General features: G+C 39.8%; 2 protein-coding genes and 1 long non-coding RNA gene across 3 annotated transcripts in view; 1 reads left to right on the top strand and 2 right to left on the bottom strand.

Annotated features, from left to right (window-relative positions):
- LOC145459373 (G-protein coupled receptor GRL101-like) overlaps window positions 1–15,243 on the bottom strand; it is a 49,887-nt gene extending 34,644 nt beyond the window's left edge. Inside the window, exons 1-2 of the mRNA XM_080338029.1 lie at window positions 15,183–15,243; window positions 14,906–15,124 (exon numbers count right to left, since the gene is read on the bottom strand). Of these exons, the coding sequence (XP_080194155.1) occupies window positions 14,906–15,124; window positions 15,183–15,223 (260 nt within the window). The 5' untranslated portion in view covers window positions 15,224–15,243. The remainder of the gene's footprint in view (window positions 1–14,905; window positions 15,125–15,182) is intronic.
- LOC145458930 (uncharacterized) lies at window positions 1,291–6,657 on the top strand. The gene is made up of 4 exons (XR_013921235.1): window positions 1,291–1,483; window positions 2,876–3,046; window positions 3,109–3,188; window positions 6,453–6,657. It is a non-coding gene; the product is annotated as an uncharacterized LOC145458930 (long non-coding RNA).
- Window positions 15,244–16,164: 921 nt separating the features above from the next.
- Window positions 16,165–18,462, bottom strand: LOC145458777 (neuropeptide FF receptor 2-like). Its single transcript, XM_080337260.1, has 3 exons — window positions 18,298–18,462; window positions 18,043–18,224; window positions 16,165–16,294 (listed from the first exon to the last, which is right to left on the bottom strand). The coding sequence occupies exons 1-3, from the start codon at window positions 18,418–18,420 to the stop codon at window positions 16,165–16,167; spliced, it is 435 nt and encodes a 144-aa protein (XP_080193386.1). The 5' UTR covers window positions 18,421–18,462.
- Window positions 18,463–20,079: the final 1,617 nt, after the last annotated feature.

The following is a 20,079-nucleotide window of genomic DNA, read 5'->3' as shown; positions in this document are numbered from 1 at the left end:
ACTCTTGGGTCTTTAAAAATACCGACTCCGACTCCTACTCCAACCCCGACTCCAACGGTATTACCAATTTACCAAAATTATATGCCACACTGACGGTAAAATGACTATCATATAACCATGAAACACATGCAAACATATGATTAACGACAGCATGCAAAATTGTTTCACTGTGGCACGGCTCGAATTATTCACTATGCATGAAAGGTGCCAATCTAAATTTCCTTCTTTTTTCATATTTTATCAGTTTTCACAACATGGACTCTCTAATAATCATGTATGAATCATTCGAACACGACATACATCCATCCAGCATAATTAAAATGTACACTGTAAAAAATCTGGTAGATTTACTGGGAAATCTCTGTAAATTTTGCAACGAATTACCGGTCGCAGCCAATTACTGTGCGTAGCTTCCCAGCAAACACCCGACATCCCATGGATTTACTGGTATGTCCACAATTGTTCCAACTCGTCCCACCTCCCAAGCTTAGTTACTGAGGACTTGCTCAGTTTGTCACAAATTGGACGTCCAGTTATGTAACTCCAGGTGACTTCCAGTGGAAGAAATTGTTAGAATCTTCCTATTCCCGTCACCAATGAATATTCCAGAGGATGTCATGGTAGTCAGTCACCTGGATGCCACGTACATGGGAGTTCATCAGGATGCCCCTACTTGGATATCGTTTTCATGGAGTCCAGCTGGCTTGTTCAAAATAAAGACTCTCTCTCTCTCTCTGTTCAAAATGGCATATTATCATTATTCATCCCCACGTGGGATGCACAATTGCACATGCACATCTCGCGGACGAAATCGTAAGACATATAGGCAATATAGCCATTTATTGGTGTACTGTTTTTTTTTAAATAGAGTATATCGCAATCCTGCTTTGTATTGATTTAATGAAATTGTTAATAAGCTGAACTATAGGCCTAAAGAGGCATATAGCAGGACCCAGGCGTGCACCTGCACAACTGCACAGTGCACATCATGGCGAAATGCGTGTTCTGAATATGTATACTATCCCAATATGGTGAAATACAAGAACAAATGTGAGCATCAAGGTGAAATTGTGATGCATGTGGCGGCATCACAACGTGATTCAGTAAGCATGATACGCCACGACCAATCAATGATATATATTATCATTGGACCAATTGACCATTCGTAGCACACAACACGTCAAGTCTGGTATCTCAACAATCGCGGCCCAGACAGCCTTCTTCTTTCTCTGTCACGTGATACCTGCTCAGTGCAGCGCGACGGCGCGTGCTTCTGGCATTTGAATCTGAGTTGATGTCTGTGTGACTGATGCGACGAGTTTCTTAATTCTTAGAGATAATGGACGCAGACAAAACAGTCATTAGTCATTGATTAGATTGAGAAGCTGTACGAAGCGAAAGCTGAAGACTTGCTGTCTGTTGTTAGTGTTGTTGATACAGAAACTCTACCCGAACCGCTCCAAAAGTGAAACAGTTTGAAATGGTAAGAGTTCTAATTAATAATGATATAGAATGATGCGTAAATAGACTTAACCACCGTATACACTTCTTGTGAGCGTAATTTAGCTTCTCCTTTTTCGTTGATAGTTTGTGTTCAATATCGATATATGGTAGAACACTCATTGTTTGTTACGCCTCGTTATTTCTTGGAATGCAGATACGCCATACTGCATGTGAAGTGTGAACACGCTGCAGTATGATTGAAACGCCATAAACACCTATTTGCTGATTCATTCCAATAGCAATGTTTTGCTGGTCGGTAGACTGAATTTTCCTCAAGATAGTGATAAAAATATCTCGTGTATTTGCGCGGTCATGCTATAGTAATTTATGTAATAAGGCATTTATATATTGCTTGATCACTGGCTAACTCTATATGGATTGTACTAGTTTGGTTGCGCCTGAGACTGATTGCCGCCATTGTGGATTATTCCCAATTAACAACTCTTGCTAAAAGTATTCTGCTGACTTTTCCTTCAAAAACCGGATAAAATGAGCACATTTGCTGAAAAGTATGTCCCATATACAACCTATATGAGTAATTGATTATGAACAAGTGCAAGTTATACTTTGATAGGATACCATGATTGATTATTATGTAGTTCATTATTAATGACTATGCCCCTTTGTAGTACATGATATGCTCTTGCCGTGGCTAAATTCACCCTGTATATATAGCAGCACCCCAGACTGGAATCGGTGGTTGTTTTCGACAACATGTTGTGCGTGACAGACACATTTCTCGCGTGATTGAAAAATTTCATTCGCGTGGCGGAAATATTTTTCGCTCTGATTCGATACTGAATTACTTTTGAACGACAATATGTGCTGAAATAGACCTGGTATACACCGGACTAAAGTTACACCGTATATTCGCTGTTGCGCGAATGCCACGGTTGCTTGCGTTCATTGTAAAGCGCAAGCGCCTTATTCTGCATCTGAACTATGATATCGCTTTGTGACGTCAGCAGAATTCATTAATCGGCGTGATCAGATATAAATGCTCGCGTGACAACTGATGTTAATATACAAGCACATTGTCTAAACGTGAAAGAAGGCATTATTTAAGATTATGTTGACTCCCTCTTCAAGTTGAGGAAATGCATGTGCCGCAATCAAACCCTCAACTAAGAGCCGCGGTTTGGCCTTTATCGCCCAGCGAATCTCGGCAATCAAAATGAATTATCGAATTACCATTGATGACGTAATCATATTCTGGGTGATTCACAGTAGCCAATATTCTCGCCAACAGTAACCTGATAACTGATTAGTGTGTAAATGTACTATAGGCAGCATGCTTGCACCCGCATCGGTTTGTTTTTGTTTCGCGTACTGTCAGATGACTTGAATACAACCATTCTGATTTTTTACCTAGATATCAGCAATGTCCGCCGTTGGTGATGACCACGTCAAGCAGACTGCACGAAGAATGCATTATAAAGTGTGTAGTGTACCGTCAACATAATGAAGTACTTAAATACATCATGGGCTTCAACTTGACAAAAAAGAGCACGGAACAAGTGGTGCCTGTATAATATCATTTTCTGTAAGTTGAATGGTAGGCCTACCTATCATATGCGAAAATCAATGTTCAGAATCTATTCTCAGGCACCGGATGCGAAATCCATTCATCAACAATGCGAAGTGTGGCGCCAGGCCCAGGCAAGAAAGTTGGAGAGCAAACGATGGTAAAATGAATAGCTTCGATACAATTTGCAAAAACCGAAGGTGGTTAAAGAATTTAGTGTTGGTACTCAATCAGTCGTAGCATCATATCATACATTTCTGCTCAAGTTCAAGTAGCAGTAGTGAGCGATTGCTCAAGTGGAAATAGAAAATTAAGAAAATTGCACGAGCATCAAGAAGTGGATTAGCCTGAATTGTGGAATTCTTTAGAGTGTAATCGTAAGTGGCCATTTCCGAATATAGGTATAGTCAAGGTGAAAGTAATATCCTAAATTTCTGTTGAAACTACAAGCGGTAATAAAAAATTGCGCTGATAAGTCTTCAAGAAATTTTGAGAAGTAAATTTGGTCAAGGTTTTACCATCATCTTGCCACGAAATCGTGACTATTTCTGAATATAGGCAGTCAACGTATATCCATGTTGACTAGCGCGTATCTTTATGTTGAAGATGATCAGCATTGGAACCCAAGCAAAGCATCAAATTTCTAATCGAGTGTATGTAGAGATCTATAAGGCATGTAAAAGCTGCTTCCAGTACACGCAGAAAATTGAGTTAGAAAGAAATCTTATAATTTGTTTCATAGAGTAGATTTGATCTCGGTCAGGAGTAGCCAGCCCGTGGCTCGCGAGAAGGTTTTCAGTGGCCCGCGAGTTGATTATCGAAATAAATTGCAATATCAAAAATAAATTAGGCAGGTAATTTATTGTGAGCTTGCAAGACCAACGAAAATTTGATTGTCCTGACCGCAAACTTTGAGATGTTGATGACGAAAATATCAGTTCCGACGCATTGGCGTAGCCAGGGGCCATCCACATTTTCGTATATGAACATAAAGTAGAATATTTTGTCGCAGATTTATTTGACTTGATATTTTTCTTAGCTCTTCGCGCGATTTATTGTCACTCGATTTCTAGCTTTTATAGTATTGTTTCCCTCTCATGAAAATTAAATATGCGCCCAATCTACGGAATTGAGCTCAACTATATTCGCAATTATGTAAGAACTTGTTGTCCCACATGCGACTTCGCGCCTGCACTCGCTGAAAAATAGTCGTTGATGAAACCTTTGCGCAAAATGATAGACACATGTTCACTGAAATCTTCGATTATACGTGTCTTGGTCAATTAAGCCCTGTGGTACACAGATCTGGTCAATCGAGCCCAGCGGTATACAGAGGTGACCCACAATATATGCAACATTATTATTTCCAGAATTCATTCATTAACTTTGATTAAATTTCGCGATTTCGGATCATATAGGTTCTATTCTAGCTGCACCTATATTCGCAAACAATGGAATTGTCAATAATATGGTGATTTGGCGGAAAAATACAGTTGAAATCAATAAAACAGTAGCTCTTCTAACAATGATGTAAGTCGGCATTTTTCTATGCTACCTATAATTTACTCGAACACAGCGGCAAACCTGGGTATGCGATGAGGTAGACAAAGTATGTTACTGTAAACGCGGACGTTGAAATTTTCTTCATCGTCTTAAATAGTGATTCAGGTTTCCCTCAAGGCCAGGGATCATTTGAGTCTTCTGTGATGCACTAGTGCAGGGCCGGCCAACCCGTGGCCCGCGAGAAGGTTTTGAGTGGCCCGCGAGGTAATTTTCGAACTTGGTAATGTTATGAAAAAAATGAATTGCACAGATTGTGAACTTGCAAGGCCAACCAAATATTTGATTAGTCTGGCCGCAACACTTGAGATGTGATGACTAAAATATCAGTTCCGACGCATTGGCAGATCAATGAGCCAGTCACATTTTGGTAGATCTTCGTACACTACAAAGCAGAATAATTTGCGATAAATTTATGAAAAGTAAATATTTTCTACACGCTTCGCGCAACATGTAGTCATTCGATTTCTTGCTTTTAATATTGTTACCCCTTTTTGAAAATGAATGAACGCCTAATGTATCAGATTGAGTCTAACTATATTCTCGATTACGAGACAAAGTGTCTTTCAACATATGCGACCTAGCGTTTGCGCTCGCAGAAAGACCGTCGACTATGAAACCTAGGCACAAAATGATTGATGCATGTTGGTCGAAGCTTTCGAAATTGATATGTCCAGGCGCTGAATAGTCCAGTCCTGGCAAACTGAGCCCAGCGATATACTGCAGGCCCGCAATATAGTCAAGTGACGATATTATTGAGCTATGAACTTCGAAAACTTTTCGCGCTTCGCGCGGCTAGTAGCCCACGCAATATTTCGGCGTTCGAATGTGGCCCTTTAGCTGAAAAGGTTGGCCAGCCCTGCACTGGTGCGACAACAGATATTGTAATTATATTTTTGTGAAACTATTGTCTTCACCATGTAACTTGCATGTATCAGTTCCGTTTTGGTGTTTGTGCTTCTGTTTTTGGTAATTTTTTCATAGAACTCGGAACGCAATATGCATTTTTTCCGCAATCAATATTTGCAGTGTTGAGGGATTATTTAATGGAAGTATTTCTTACGGAAATTTCAAACGTTGCATTGCATCAAACAAGCATTGTTCAATCTATGCAGAATTGCTGGGCGGTCTGTATGTTTGACAGCCCTGATGTAATGGAATTTGGCTTCTTGCCAACATGGGTAGTCGAAGTAAAAGTAGTCAGTACTGCTCAAGTAATACATAATTTCTAGTGAAGTATATGTAGCGGTTTACAAGACATGTTAAACCTACCTCAAGGAAGCCGTTAGTGTGATGTAGTAAATTTGGTCGAGGTGTCGCTTGATTTTTGCACATAACCGTAAGTGGCATTTAACAAATTAAAGTATTCAACGTTGGGACTCTAGTGGAAGTACAAGAAACAGGATTTTATACTGGAGTATGTAATGATTTACGAAGTATGTTAAAACTACTCCAAGTTGAAATTGAAGTTGAAAGGTACTCGAGTTGTTTGAAAATGGTAGATTGGGTTGTAATGTTTCATTCTTTTACCATGTAATGGTCCGAACATGGGTAGCCGAAGTAAAAGTAGTCGTTTTTGGTACTTGAGCTGAAGTAGAAATAACATCATAAATTTCAACTGAAGTAGAAGTAGCAATTTTCAAGGTATGTCAAGATTATTTCAAGTGGAAGTAGGAATATAGGTTGATAAGTACTCGAGAAGTGGTCTTCGTCGAACAGGAGTTAGTTCTCAAGCAGACATGTACCGGTAAGTAACGTAAATCTGTAGTGAAGCATATGTAGCACTTTCCAAGGCGTTGTATAACTACTTCGAGCAGAAATAGGCAACATACGGAATTCACTGACATTGCTGTATATATTTCAGCCACAAGCGCCGAGAAAAAACGTTTTGGTGCAGCCACTTGTGATTGACGAAGAAAAAGAATAGGCACTCGACATCTGCAAACGGTGCATTGATTTAATTCTTGCAGAGTGAATTTTTACTGAACGCTTTTTGTAATGCTCGTTTTAAATTGTTGCGGTTACTTTATTCCTGCGATACCATTCTTTCATTTCATCAATCTTTTGCACATGGACTGTTCCATTAGCTTCGAGTTGTCCCAACAGTTGCAGTGTCTTATATTCCTGTGACACCTTTTTTTATGCAATTAATGCTTTTTTACTTTGACTATTTGTGATTAGTTTGAGTGGTATTAGCAGTTGCTGTAAGATAAACTCATGTGACACATTTTCTGTGATTGCTTGTCGCAATATGATTTTTTACTTCAGCCTTGACTGTGTTAAGTGGTAGCAGTTGTCGCCTTATTTCACATTTTGTGTTTCGTAAATTAGATAGTTGTAGTTTCGTTGATAATAACCAATATCGTATTTGTATTTTGCCAGTTTCATTCCCCACTCACCCAATATACGGTGTGTGTGAGCTGATATGATGTTGTTAGTCGTGAGGCGTTGAACCAGGTATGGAGTGGAGATGATAAAGGAGGCGAATGCCACTTCCATAGGGAGTGGCGTCATGTCCACAGTACGTCAGGCGTGTCATAGGGAATGGCGTCAGTACGCCAGGTGTGTCCACAGGGAGTGACGTCATGTCCAGAGGACGTCAGGCGTGTCCATGAGGAGTCGCTTCAGGTCCACAGTATGTCAGACGCGTCCACAGGGAACCACGTGACGTCCAGGCTAGGTCAGCCGCGTCCATGACGAGTCTCTCCAAGTCCACAGCACGTCATTGCGGACGTACTCAGCGAGTGGACAGGACGTCTCTAGTTGTCGACAAACCCACTCCAGGGAGGTAACGGCCGGAAGTAACCGGATGTCCTGCCAGCTATTCCACCGGAAGTCAACTGGACATCGAGTGTTTGCTGGGTTGTAGCTTTACATTTTGATATGTAATATTACCTTAATTTAGCTGTAAAGTAAGTTAACAGAATTTCTTCGCAAAATTACTGACAGTTACTCGTTACTGCAGTTTACCGGCTATTGGCAAAATTGATTAGCTTCAAAATCGCTGCAGCCAATGTATACGAATAACTGAATGTTACTGATATATCATTCTAGAGGTGATTTGACCTGATTAAACCTCGTTTGAGAGACTGGGGTCTGTCATACGGAAATTGTTGGCCCTAGTACCAATCTAAGTATGGTACATAGTAGGGTACAAGAAACAACTGACAATCGTAGCAAATGTGGTACACCATAGCCATATTATATTATAAGGCTATGGCTATACGGCAGGTCTCGCTGGTTACATTCGTTGTCACGGTTAAGGCTGATAATTCAGAAAATTAGTTTAGGATGTATAATATTGCTCGGGGAAACTAGAAATATCAGCACCGCATGCTCAGCTGACCATTTGTTAATGGCGGACAAGGCGACCTGTAATAGGTTACATTAGGTAACTGCATTTTCTGAGATTCGTAGTAAACAACCGACGCACAACTGTGACATCACAAGCAGCGTCTGGTTAAGTAAGTACAGTAAGTAGTGAACAACACATGGAATAAATATCCATTTATACGAAATTAGATGAAAAAAGGGACTATATGTCATGATGAATGTTTCTGTATGGAAAAACGACCTAGATCAAACATTATGACGTGGCCAGTAAATATTATTGGTGGCATGTGTCAGCTGTCAGCGGATGAATACCATTTATTTCGAAATCGTTCGAATGTCGTCTGGCCAGTGGTCATTAGTGAGATTTGAGCAAAGGGTGGAGCGAAGCTTGTGATTGAAGAAAGTTGACACGATCGTTGAAGATTCCTAGGAATGCTGAATGGGATGCGCATCTTAAAAGGTACAGCACTAGATAGTATTTGTTGCCGTGAATATCTGACTCTGCACGCCAGCCTTTGATGACTTTTTTTTCATTCGCCGCATTCTCTGTTATATTTTCGGATATCAGTCGACTTATATAGCAACCACATACTCCGCCGCGAAGGAGTTGAAACTGTTGGTTTGGTAATGTCGTTTTCGGGCCATAGTATAGAGATGTTTTCATTCACTGCTGGATTTGTTTGCCACACATGCTACCTTAAAAGATGAACCTTTTGCTTCAATACAGAGATGAAGTAAGTAATGAATCTCTGCTATGTCATGTAAAAGGCGGAGCCGTCATCACACAGTGTGCCAGTACCGGTACTTCAAAACATGTTATATTTTTGTTAGCCTATTTGTCTTAGTCTTTATGATGTCATATCCGATGTCCAGGTTAGGAACTTTGCTTAATATAGCGACTTACGCATGAATTCTTTTTAGTGGAACTGCAAGATACTCGTTACAGAGAAGGAATGAGGACGAAAAAAGAAACAATTGGAAGTTTGGCCGGTGGTGGAATTAATTCACTTTTCTTGAGACCACTCGTGTTACTGCATGTCTCCTAAAGAAGAATTAAACCTCCAGCAGCAATACTTTCCATCGATAACCATTTCATCGTGAATCATGAATGAATATACATACACATACAGTTTGTTCCAATGTCGTTTTGGGAGTGTGAAGAAACTTGCGATATTTTAGCATCGCGTTGCTTTGCGATAGGTATTGTATGTAATCCTGATTTACACGGACAGCATGTATGTAGGTAGGCGGTAAAATTACAGTCTCGGTCGCAAATGTACAGGAGAACATGTAGATTGGATATAGAAGAGGTGACTGTAACATTACAGTCTGGCGTGTAAAGTGAGATTACCGGACGAGTGTAAGTTAAATTTACATTGACTAACGGTCATGTTACTTTACCACGAAGTGTCTGGCTACCGTTCTTCCAAACATTTCGCGGTAAATCGAGGTTATTTTTTTACAGTGTAGATCAGTGGCTCCCAAACTTTTTCGGTGTCAGGGCCAAATTTAGAATTTCAGAGCACGGTCGGGGCCGCACGTATACCAGGGCTATTAAACGGACCCAAATGTCATCAAAATATGAAAATTGGCATTGTTCCGATCAATCATTTGACGCCATTGGCCATTGTTATGATCATTGTGTTGCTGCACTCCCATTGGTCAGAACAGTCGACCTTGGGAGGCTATTTCGGAGTAGTTTTATTGCCCTGGCGAGATTCCAATTTGCATTTTTGGAATCAGTGCGAAACTAGCTTTCGATAAAGACCGGACCTTTCAAATTATGCGGACGCTTCGGTCGTGAGTTATAGGACTACCAATTATGCTGCTTTCGGGGCGATTTAGTGAGTCAGGTTGTACCGCATAGACGCGCCAATCTCGAAAATTTTATGTAATTCTTGATTGAATCGGTCAATATGATCGGAAATTGCATAATGCATATATATTTCCATAAATTTTTATCCTCTCTCTGCTCTCGTAATCAGTTTTACAGGTAGAGCCGAGGGAAGTGTGTTTGAAAAGGTAGGACCCCTCAATAATAATAATTAAACATCTTCGGACGTATATACCCGTTGGCAGGAACGAAACAACACTTCGTCAGCCCCCCCCCCAAAAAAAAGTAAACTTGGGTCTTGGGCTCTCATTGGGTGATAAACCTATCCCTATCACTTTGTTCGCTTTTGCCACGAAACTAGTTGTACTGTTAAGTGCGCCAGCGCTAAGCGCGAAAATTTTCGATAATTCATGATAAAATAGGTCAACATGACCGGGAATTGCATATATACTGCTATCAATTTCTTGTCCTCGTTGCTCATGTAATCAGATTTACCGGTAGAGCTGAGTGAGGTGTCTTGGAAACTGTAAGACCCATTAGTATGATTCCGTAACAGGTTATTTCGTGACCTCCTGCTATATCCAAAAAATATAGAATCACCCAAACAGGCTTCTAAACTAAGAGACGCATACGATTTCAATATGGTATTTCTTCACTGGAATATAATTTTTCCCTGCGGGATGGTATTTGTCTCGTGAGGTTAAGATTGCCAAGACAGTATTTTGTATATATAACGACGTTTTCGGTCAGCATAAGGGCAGTCCTGTTCGACCAAGGTTTTCTCGCTTGGTGCGTCGTGGCGAGGCTAACGCCGATATGCCCAATGCCCATTTCTATAAATCTTGTGCATTTTTTCTTGGAGGTGAGTACCCAAAATTCAAGATATCTGGCAGCATGAAATCACGTCTACAGCAAAAAAATTGAAAAAGATGCATAAATTTTCCAAAAAATACTCTATAATTTCTGCTAATTCTGCTAATAATAAAGTAATTTTGAGCCCCGTTCGAGCTCGACCCCCCCCCCCTTCATTGGGGGTTTGGCGTGCGGCAGTTACAGTCCTGTATTTACCTATATCTGTAGCTACTGCTCGTTCAACTACGTAGCGATAGCAGTCCACTCACGACTTTCCTCCAATCTTAATTAAAAACTCCAGACTCCCAGCCAAGCTCCAAGCATTTTTTAAATATAAATTTAATTTTTTTGTCATAACTCGATTTCTTAATATTTTGGGGGGGCCACAAGAAGGCTAGTTGGGGGCCGCATGCGGCCCTCAGGGCTGCGCTTGGGAATCACAGGTGTAGATAAAACAATCGAAGTTTTGCTCTTGTGTATGAGTTAGCAACTAATACAGAGATGCAACTTACTAATTTTCCCATTACACACTGTACTGATTAGAAGCACACACACTCTCGCACTACTATTAGACATTGGTCATAAACGAAATTCATGAAGTAGTCAAATAGCATATGTCTAGTCTACATGCACTTAGTCAAGTATTAATGGACTTGCAGTCTTTCCTAATCACTTGTTCGACCCAAGCAGCTAAGCTACACCGCGAATATTTTTAATTTTGTCAAGTGGGAAGGAGCGTTTGGTTATATTTACAACAATTTTACAACCAGGCGATATATTTGCTTTGTCACAATATCATGGTATAATTTCAAAAATTGCATCAATTTGTGACTGCATCGCGAAGATGCATATTGCTTATTTCTTCCTTTATCTAACTCAGTGTCTCCCAAACTTTTTTGAGCCACGGGCCCCCTGGACAACGAAAAAGGTGCCAGCGCCCCCCGACCCCCTAAATCAAATGAATGTTGTTTTGGATTTATTTCAGCTAATAACGAGGCGGATCAAGATGGTTTGTTATTATTATAAACATCCTCGTCATACTGGGTTAGAAATTTGATAAGAGCAATCTCAATCTGAAACCTCGAGTCTCCACGTACCGTACTGTCAAGTCGGTTTCTGCCGTGAGTCAGAAACCTTGTCACGGTATTGAAGACGCGTTCTATCAAATATGAACGGGGAAGGACAACGACAAAAAATGTCACCCGACTCCAGTGAGAGTATTTTTATTTGATATAATTGTGTGTCCAGGACGATTGATTCGAGATATTGAACTTCAGTTCGAAATCAAAATTGTTCTACCTATAAGCCTATAACTACATAACAATGTAATCAGCTCCTCAATCATTTCATGCTCGGAAACTTTACAGAATGAATTGATAATCCGGTAAGGAATTTTTAATTGGAATGTATCCCCGAATCAGCCCACCCTATCCTTGTGCAGTTTTTTAAGATGATTGATTTATGCTTCTCTGTCAAAATCGGGTATTCGAGCTGGGCCAGTAGCTCATGCGAGCTTGATAGTAATGGGAACAGTTCAGGTCTTGCAAACTTTCGGTTAAATATCACGGGCTTATCACTGAATCCGGACAGGGCCATTTACGTCTTTAGCAGGTTTCATTATTAGTAAGAACGGAAATATTCTACTCGATAATTTTAGAGAATATGCCCGTCAAGCAGGCCTAGAAATGATGACGCTTCTCGCAACCAGAACGTCGTGTCGAAGGCCTCGGTCGCAGCACTGTGTATAATTCACAATCGTTTGAATCAGAGATTAAAATCACACAAGGCAGTTTCTATCAAAAAGTCATCACACCTTGTAGTGAGCAACAACTGCTCAAGTAGCTCTCATAGCATACAATGAACCACGCTTTCTAGGGATTCTGACGACTGCTAAATTAGTCCATTGATGGCCGGATCAACATTGTCAGGTAACAATGGACTTTTCCGGTAAAGCTGACAGAGCCGGACGACCCTAAATTGCCTTGAGTGAGTCGATTTTGCATGTTTACTGCATATTTAGCTGCTTTATTCATCAACCGTTTCATCACTACGGAGCAATTGCCTTCTAAGCCTACAACGCGGTCATTTGCTCTCAGCGCCCCCCTGCCGCCCAATTTTATAGCCAGCGCCCCCCAATCGCCCATTTCACTGCCAGCGCCCCCAGGGGGGCGCTGGCGCCCTCTTTGGGAACCACTGATCTAACTGAATTGTATTTTGCAATAATGTTCAATTCTATCTATGTCCGGGGAGGCCAACCTTTTCAGCAAAAGGGCCACATGAGATTTACGAACCATTGCGCGGGCAACTTGAATGTTGATAACCTTTTTTTAACCGCCCGATAGGAACGAACCGAATTCGGTAACATTGAAAACAAGACTTAAATGACTACGGTTGATAACAATTATGTCATGAAAACTCAGTGTGAGTATCTGTACAGTGTGCACTGAGCAGTCATGCCCTGGTCACGCGAAATACTAAATTTTTTTAAAGATAATGAATGAATTCGATCAATAAATATATTACTTGCATATAGTGGGGGTTGCCTATGTATAGCAATGGGCTCATTTGGCAAAGACAGGATTGTTTGTCGTTTTAGACATAGCAATATCGACGGTTTCGGTGAACATGCCTCTGTCGACGACACGTTATCTCCTAATTGCAAGTTATGTTGGACTCAATTCTGTAAATTACGCGTATTTATAATTTCTATGAGGGTTTCCAATACTAAATGCAAGAAATGTGACGTTAAATCATGCGAAGTGCTAAGAACAATTTCAAGTCAAATAAATCTGTTACGGAGAATTCTACTTTATGGTCATATACGAAGAACTTCGATGAATGTGGCTGGCCCCTGGTTACGCCAATGCGTCGGTCAGGCTAATCAAATTTTGGTTGGCCTTGCAATTTAACCTGATGATATATGTGATTTCGAGAATTACCTCGCAGGCCACACAAAACATTCTCACAGGCCACATTTGGCCTGCGCGGCACAGTCTGGCCTCCCATGATATGTATCGTTACTAATAACGGTGATTGATAGTACGTAAAAATCCTATTATTAGTTAACTATTATAGTTATTATTAGTAATTTAAAAGGTATCTCTGAAAGCAATTGTTTACATGATAGAGAAGTTGGAGTCGGAGTCGAAGTCAGGGTCATTTTCACTAACTCCGACTCCGACTCCAGTCGGTATTTTTCCACGACTCCGACTCCAGCTACCACAGTTTTCACGACTCCGACTCCATCAAGCGAAAATTAGCCAAACTCCGACTCCGACTCCACCGACTTCGACTCCACAGCCCTGCTTATAATATAGGGTAGGGCGCCAAACATTTTCTTATCAATACATTATTTTGCATCCTGTGATGCGAAAGAATGATTATTTTGTCGAAAATTGATACCTCCTAGGATGCATCAATACGAATCAAGCTCTCTGCACCTTCCGCATAGCTCAATATGCAGCCTTTGAAAGTACATGCGAACGAATTAGGACTGTTTTCAAAACTACCTACTCACACGAGTAGATTCAAAGTCAGTCAATTCTAATTCTACTTCAAGTAGTTTTAGGTTGGGTATGGAAGAAGTACTTCTACTCGTAATTCAGTAGATTTTTTCGACGCTACTCCTACTTCTAGTTGAGTAGCTTTCTTGACTACTTTGACCACCTCTGGATATCCCTAACACATTTTGGTGTCCAAATAGAAAAAAAGAGACTAAGGGTTAATGTGAATAAAAAGACTTTAAAAAATGGTTTGTGCTGGCCACTGTATTGAATATTAACACTGAATAATTATGATTCTTTATAAATCATTCCCTAACATTATCACATGCAATTACAGAAGCTTGTGTTGACAATGTAATTCACTATGCTTTCTACTTGAAAAAAATATGCCGCAGAATATTGATTAAATTTTGGCTCCGTCCGCTTACATACTTTCGGCTTCTCATCTGTCCCGTCGGGAGAAATAATGGCCCGCCCCTGAGATAGATGGTAATATGGTAGTAGAATCGCATTTCTGAACTGGTATTTCGAAGGAAACAGTACAAATTCCACTGATTTGCAATGCATATTCATTATGTTTTCTTATTGTGTCAAAATCATATTTAATTGTTTGTTTTTTATTATAAGACTCTGTTGATACTCAGTTCATTTTGTGCACTAGTAGTCTATAGTACTGTATTTGGGGTTCCTGAAGGCTTGCAGATTGGCGTGTGCCCAGCAAGAGTTAACATGCACTGCTCTAGAGTAACCCATGTTGATCATTTTGGATGTTCTATTTAAGAAATATTCTCTTACTTGTACAAGACAATGTAGGAGGACAGCATGAAGAGGAATGCTGCGAAATTGACGATTAGTAGAAAGACGGAGTATGCCCAAGATCTGCCCAATTTAGGATCTGGAAAGAACGCCGGAAGACACACGCTGTGACTTGAGTAATATCCAAATTTGCGAGTGATCGATATGTTCGGGTTGAAACCCCTGATCAAGCTCTCCAGTTTTCTCCAATTTGTAGTTCTGCATCGAATCTGATTTCGTTGCCGTATTAAATACAGGCACAACATTAGATACGTACGCTGGCTGGGTCCCAATAGATATGTTCTCGTTCTTGGGCATCAAACCGAGGATTGTAATCATGTAATCATGCGAGACATTATTTTGAAGATTGGATTTTCATTGAACCTGTTGAAATAACGAACCTTTTATAGTCATGCTCCTTAACGGCTGTAGACTGTCTCACCCGTGCTATATCCATATTCGACAATCCATACATAGTAATGATCTCGTAAGAAGCCATTTATGCTCATAGGTCACCCAGTTTTAGAAATTAGGTAAAACAATAAAAATAGAATGCATATAGAACCAATTGACTACGATTATTTTCTGCGATGTATTCATATGCCTCGCCAGTTACCAGTTACGAGTTAGCCGATATAAGCCATATGTGGTATTACCAATATTAAAAATATATATTTTATTCCAGACATTGAACTGTACCGAATTCTAAAGTTTACAATACAATCGTCTTTTATTCATTATGGATTTCTTTTTCCAACTGTTGTAGTCTCCCATGGATTCAAATTGCACATCAGCCATGCACGGGCTAGCCCCAGACAACTAGTTAAATATTGTCGTCTATTTAGGTTAAATGGCGGTAAGCCGATTCTAATCTAATGCGTGAAATGTTTCTATAATCTCATATTAGTTTTATTCTCATAATTGGTTTTCCTGAAATTCTACAGGAGAACTGTACAGTGCGAAGCGAGCCAAGCTTGGTGTCAAGACAATTGCTATTCCGATGCTTAAGAGAATGAACGCTGATTTGATATGAACGTAATTTGATTTTGGTTTTCTTTCTTTATAATATAATTCAATTCAATTTTCAAGTTTTTTCAAATTCAGTAATTTCAATTATAAGATATTTTGGAAAAACGTTGTAGCTATAACTATAATTCTAATGTAAGTTGGAAAGGCTGAAAATTTTCGATCCAAATCTGGCATGAACTATATAGCTTGAAATAAAGATTTACTCAGTACACTAGTACAAGAAATTCGACTTACTCGACTTTGGTCACGAAGTAATCTTCAAACTGAGATACAAGTGGAATACATCCAATCGCGATAGATATCAACCACGAAATGACCATCGCGACGGTTTGACAATGGATATTCGGGTGAGAGAATGGACTGTCAATAAATAAATGATTAAACGAACGAAAGTTGAACCAAGAAGCATTCAAATTTGTTAGACGGGCTAACAAAGTGTACCAATACCTCAGCATTGGTGGAGGGCGCAATCGCCAACGTACTATAGCACATGTCTGTGTATCACTGAATGGCGATGATAGTCATTCAACTGGTCTGACAAATATAGATATATACAATTTTGTTGCAGAGTAAAGTGCTCGCTCCTTAGCCAGCGTGTACTGTCCTACACATTTATTCTACTGTTGCCAGAACTGCGCTAGCTTCCAATTGATACCAGTTTTAGCAAATTGCGCGCTCGGCAAACCAGTTTCAATATTGCCGTGAATTCCTAATTGTGATCAAATGAAGAGAATCGCGTAAGCCTACCAGAAATGCAGTTAGCCATTCACGTGAGTTGTATCTACACTACGCTATACACCACTGTAGGAGACCGTGGTCGAACAATGCGCAATATTCTGGAAACAATATATCTATATATATATAAGACTGTGTTGAGATATGTTAACTGGAAATGATGGCGTATATTCGAATGATACACAAGTTTTTTATTTCTTGTTCGCAGCAACAATAATACATTTTCGGAAAAATTAGTACCAGAACCACATATTATTATCGGCTGGTACAGTTGGAGAAATTGTTAATTCCACCACAGCGTCAACTATGATCATTCGCTTCGTTGACCCAACCCAAGCAAATAATGAATGAACTGCCTCCGACCTAGATATGACCATGTAGCATACTTAGGATTAGGCTCGGCGGTCTCGACTGTACTAGCTCATCGATCATCATCCAGTAACATGATTCAATGACTAGTCCATTTATCAAAATTTGTCATACCCAAAACTACTCTATATCTTCAAACAGCCAATATGACGATTGGCGAAATACGAACTTAATAATCTATCTAACGTAATAATCCTTGAAACATCAGAACACCTATAGCTCCAGAATAACGCGACACGATTACTTCATGTTGCTAATTTCATCGTTCATTCGTTAATTTATCGTTACTGGCGTTTGTTTTTGTTATTATTACGTCATACAGTGAAAATAGTTCCTAAATTTCAAATTTGATTCGCCGTTTTACTGACGTTCGCTACTGATGAAAGTCAGTCGAAAAGCTTTTAGGGAAGAAATTAACAATATGAAGATATTGTTCCTCGTAAACAATATTCTTACGCGTTATTCTGAAGTTCTGTAGACCAAATGGCTTACTTAAAACTCCGAAGAAACTTGGTTTATAATTTATTGGTACATGTAGGAGTGATTGATGAGTCACGAAGTACTGCTTTTTCATAGTACTTAAGTTGGTTTTGCATACTTGCACTGCTTACTCAAGTGGTTTGTTTTGAGACTACTTTAACTTTGACTTTACAGTTTCCGGGCAGACCAACTGGGCCTCTGAGTCACGTTAGCCGAATATACATTCGAAAAGTCCAATATTTGTAGGGATATTCGGCATTTAGCGTTACTCACGAAGATGTATCTGGCAATTTCGAAAGGAGCGTCTTCCAGGCCTACGATGCTTACTTTTTACTTTCTTGCAAATCATTTCTTCTACTTTTATTGAGCTGAAATTCACGGCGTTCTTTCTACTTCTACTTCAGTATATACGATGACTAATTTGACCACCTCCGGTAATAGCTAAGTCACCATATAGCAATATTTTCATCGCTGGGGCATCCCTCTACAAAAAGAAATATATATCAGCAGTAGAAACATTTCACCTAACCACAGCCCGGACTCTTTGTACCGCAATCAAAACCATGGTGAATACGGATTGCTGCGATCCAGTTAAAACGATGAGCCCAAGCGTAGAACAAGTAACGCTACTCCTCCACTCTCGATTTCTCACTGCGTAGCAGCCGTCGAATAGTCGATCTTGTAAGCATATCGCAAACGTGTATATCTAAAAATAATTGTCGATTGGAATGAAGAGTCATAGTATCAATCATACTGCTAGAATAAGAGATTAAACTTACCGCAACAAGAAAATCTGATATGGACAAACTTAGGATTTGGCGTTGAGTTAGTTTTGTATGTGCAGATACATTGCTTGAGCTCGATGGATCGTTCCCTACCTGTCCCCAAGTCGTTATCACCATCACAGTTAGACACCCAATGATTGCTGTCAAACCTGCGAATGCAATCAACATAGTAAAATTACGACTAGGCTTCGAAAAATTTACCAATTTTTGCATTCAAAGTTTTATTTAAACATATCTGAGAGACTTATAGAGATGAACGGACTACGGGTTTTCCAAACTAAGTTTATCCTGGATTCGAATTTCTGGCCCTGTATTAAATTATTAATTAACGTGTAATACATGATATCAGTTTAAGTTACAATAGGATTTGGATGTGGACTAGGATTTGACACTAGAAGCCGGAACAGGATTTGAATATAGAGATCTTAATCAGATCATCTCTGATTAAAAATTCCGAGCTCATTTGTAATGACACATTGTACTTCCAAAGTAGGGCCAGAAACTCAAGAGTATATTATCAGTAGGGCCTATATTAATTATGCGGGGCATTCGATATCTCCCAAGCAGAGTTGTAAAAAGTTGATTAACCACGATCTGAACTGGAAAGCGAACAGTTGACACAAAGACTTGGACCCAACCCTCCGCTCTCCAACTTGGACTCGGACTTGACTCGTTGGTCAACTAAAAATGAGTCGCCTCGAAGTCATGAAAGTAATGTTGACTTCTGACTCGGAACCTTTAGACTTGTTTACAAACTTGGTGATCCCAATGCAGTCATGGAAAATTATTTAATTTAAGTTGAATAGTTGTACGTATTGGACGGAGAAGCTGGTAATCCAATTATATTCTAATTTTTTTCTAACTCGAAATGCAGTTCCATTTCCAAGTTGTTGCGAATTTAGTAATTTTAATTCCAATGTATCTCGCAATAGCTGAGAATATTATAATTGTCTAACTCTGCATAAAACTCGGTTTTATTACATTTGAATAGAGCAGTTCTTTTCATCCCTTCTGAGGTTAATTCGCACTTGAAAAAAATCAATCGCACAAGCCAGCCGGAATTTATTACACAAAAAGAAAATGAAGAAACTTATCACTTTTGTATTCGAAGAGCTTCTTGGAGGTACAGAGCTTAGCGTATCGTATTATTGATTAATCAAGTACTAAAATCACTGCAGTTGAAAGGTGTAGAAAAATCACTGTTATCGCACTCCCGTTGTTCTCAAGGTGTTCGTTGTATTTTCCGGGGGTATCGTGCAGTGAGTTTCTTCGAAGCGAACCCAAGAACAATATTCACTCGCAGCAATATCACTTTTCCACTAAATCGACATGTTACGTCATCGTGATGTGAATGTGTTCGTATTTAGAACCTACAAACGAGTGAAACTGCACTTGAATCGTGGCGTCAATGTTGCGACTAGCACCTTTGGCTCGTTTTCTGACAACATTCACCGTACTACGGTATGTTAGCCGATTGTGTGGTACGGTGGACATTAAAAACAGGAATGGATTGTAATACAAACTAGTGCGGAGCGGATCGACAAATTCTCTGGTCTAACTCCGATCGTATCAGGAAAACTACTAATCCGGCTCCGGCTAAAAATGAAAAAGTCCGGCCGGATATCCGATTCGGCTCCGGTCCATGTTCCGGCCTACACGGTACATGGGTCCGTGAATTTATAAATATGGCCCGTGTATTTTCGCACTCGCTTGGCGGTAACTTGCGTCAGAGATGAGCATGAATTAGGATTACAATTTGGGAAAACTGGATTTGTG

This window comes from Botryllus schlosseri, chromosome 16, assembly GCF_051294905.1.
Source record: "Botryllus schlosseri isolate E-star chromosome 16, Bs_hap1, whole genome shotgun sequence".
In the NCBI taxonomy this organism is placed as follows: domain Eukaryota; kingdom Metazoa; phylum Chordata; class Ascidiacea; order Stolidobranchia; family Styelidae; genus Botryllus; species Botryllus schlosseri.
The sequence above is the reverse complement of the archived record's forward strand: the minus strand, read 5'-3'. Positions and strand labels throughout refer to the sequence as shown.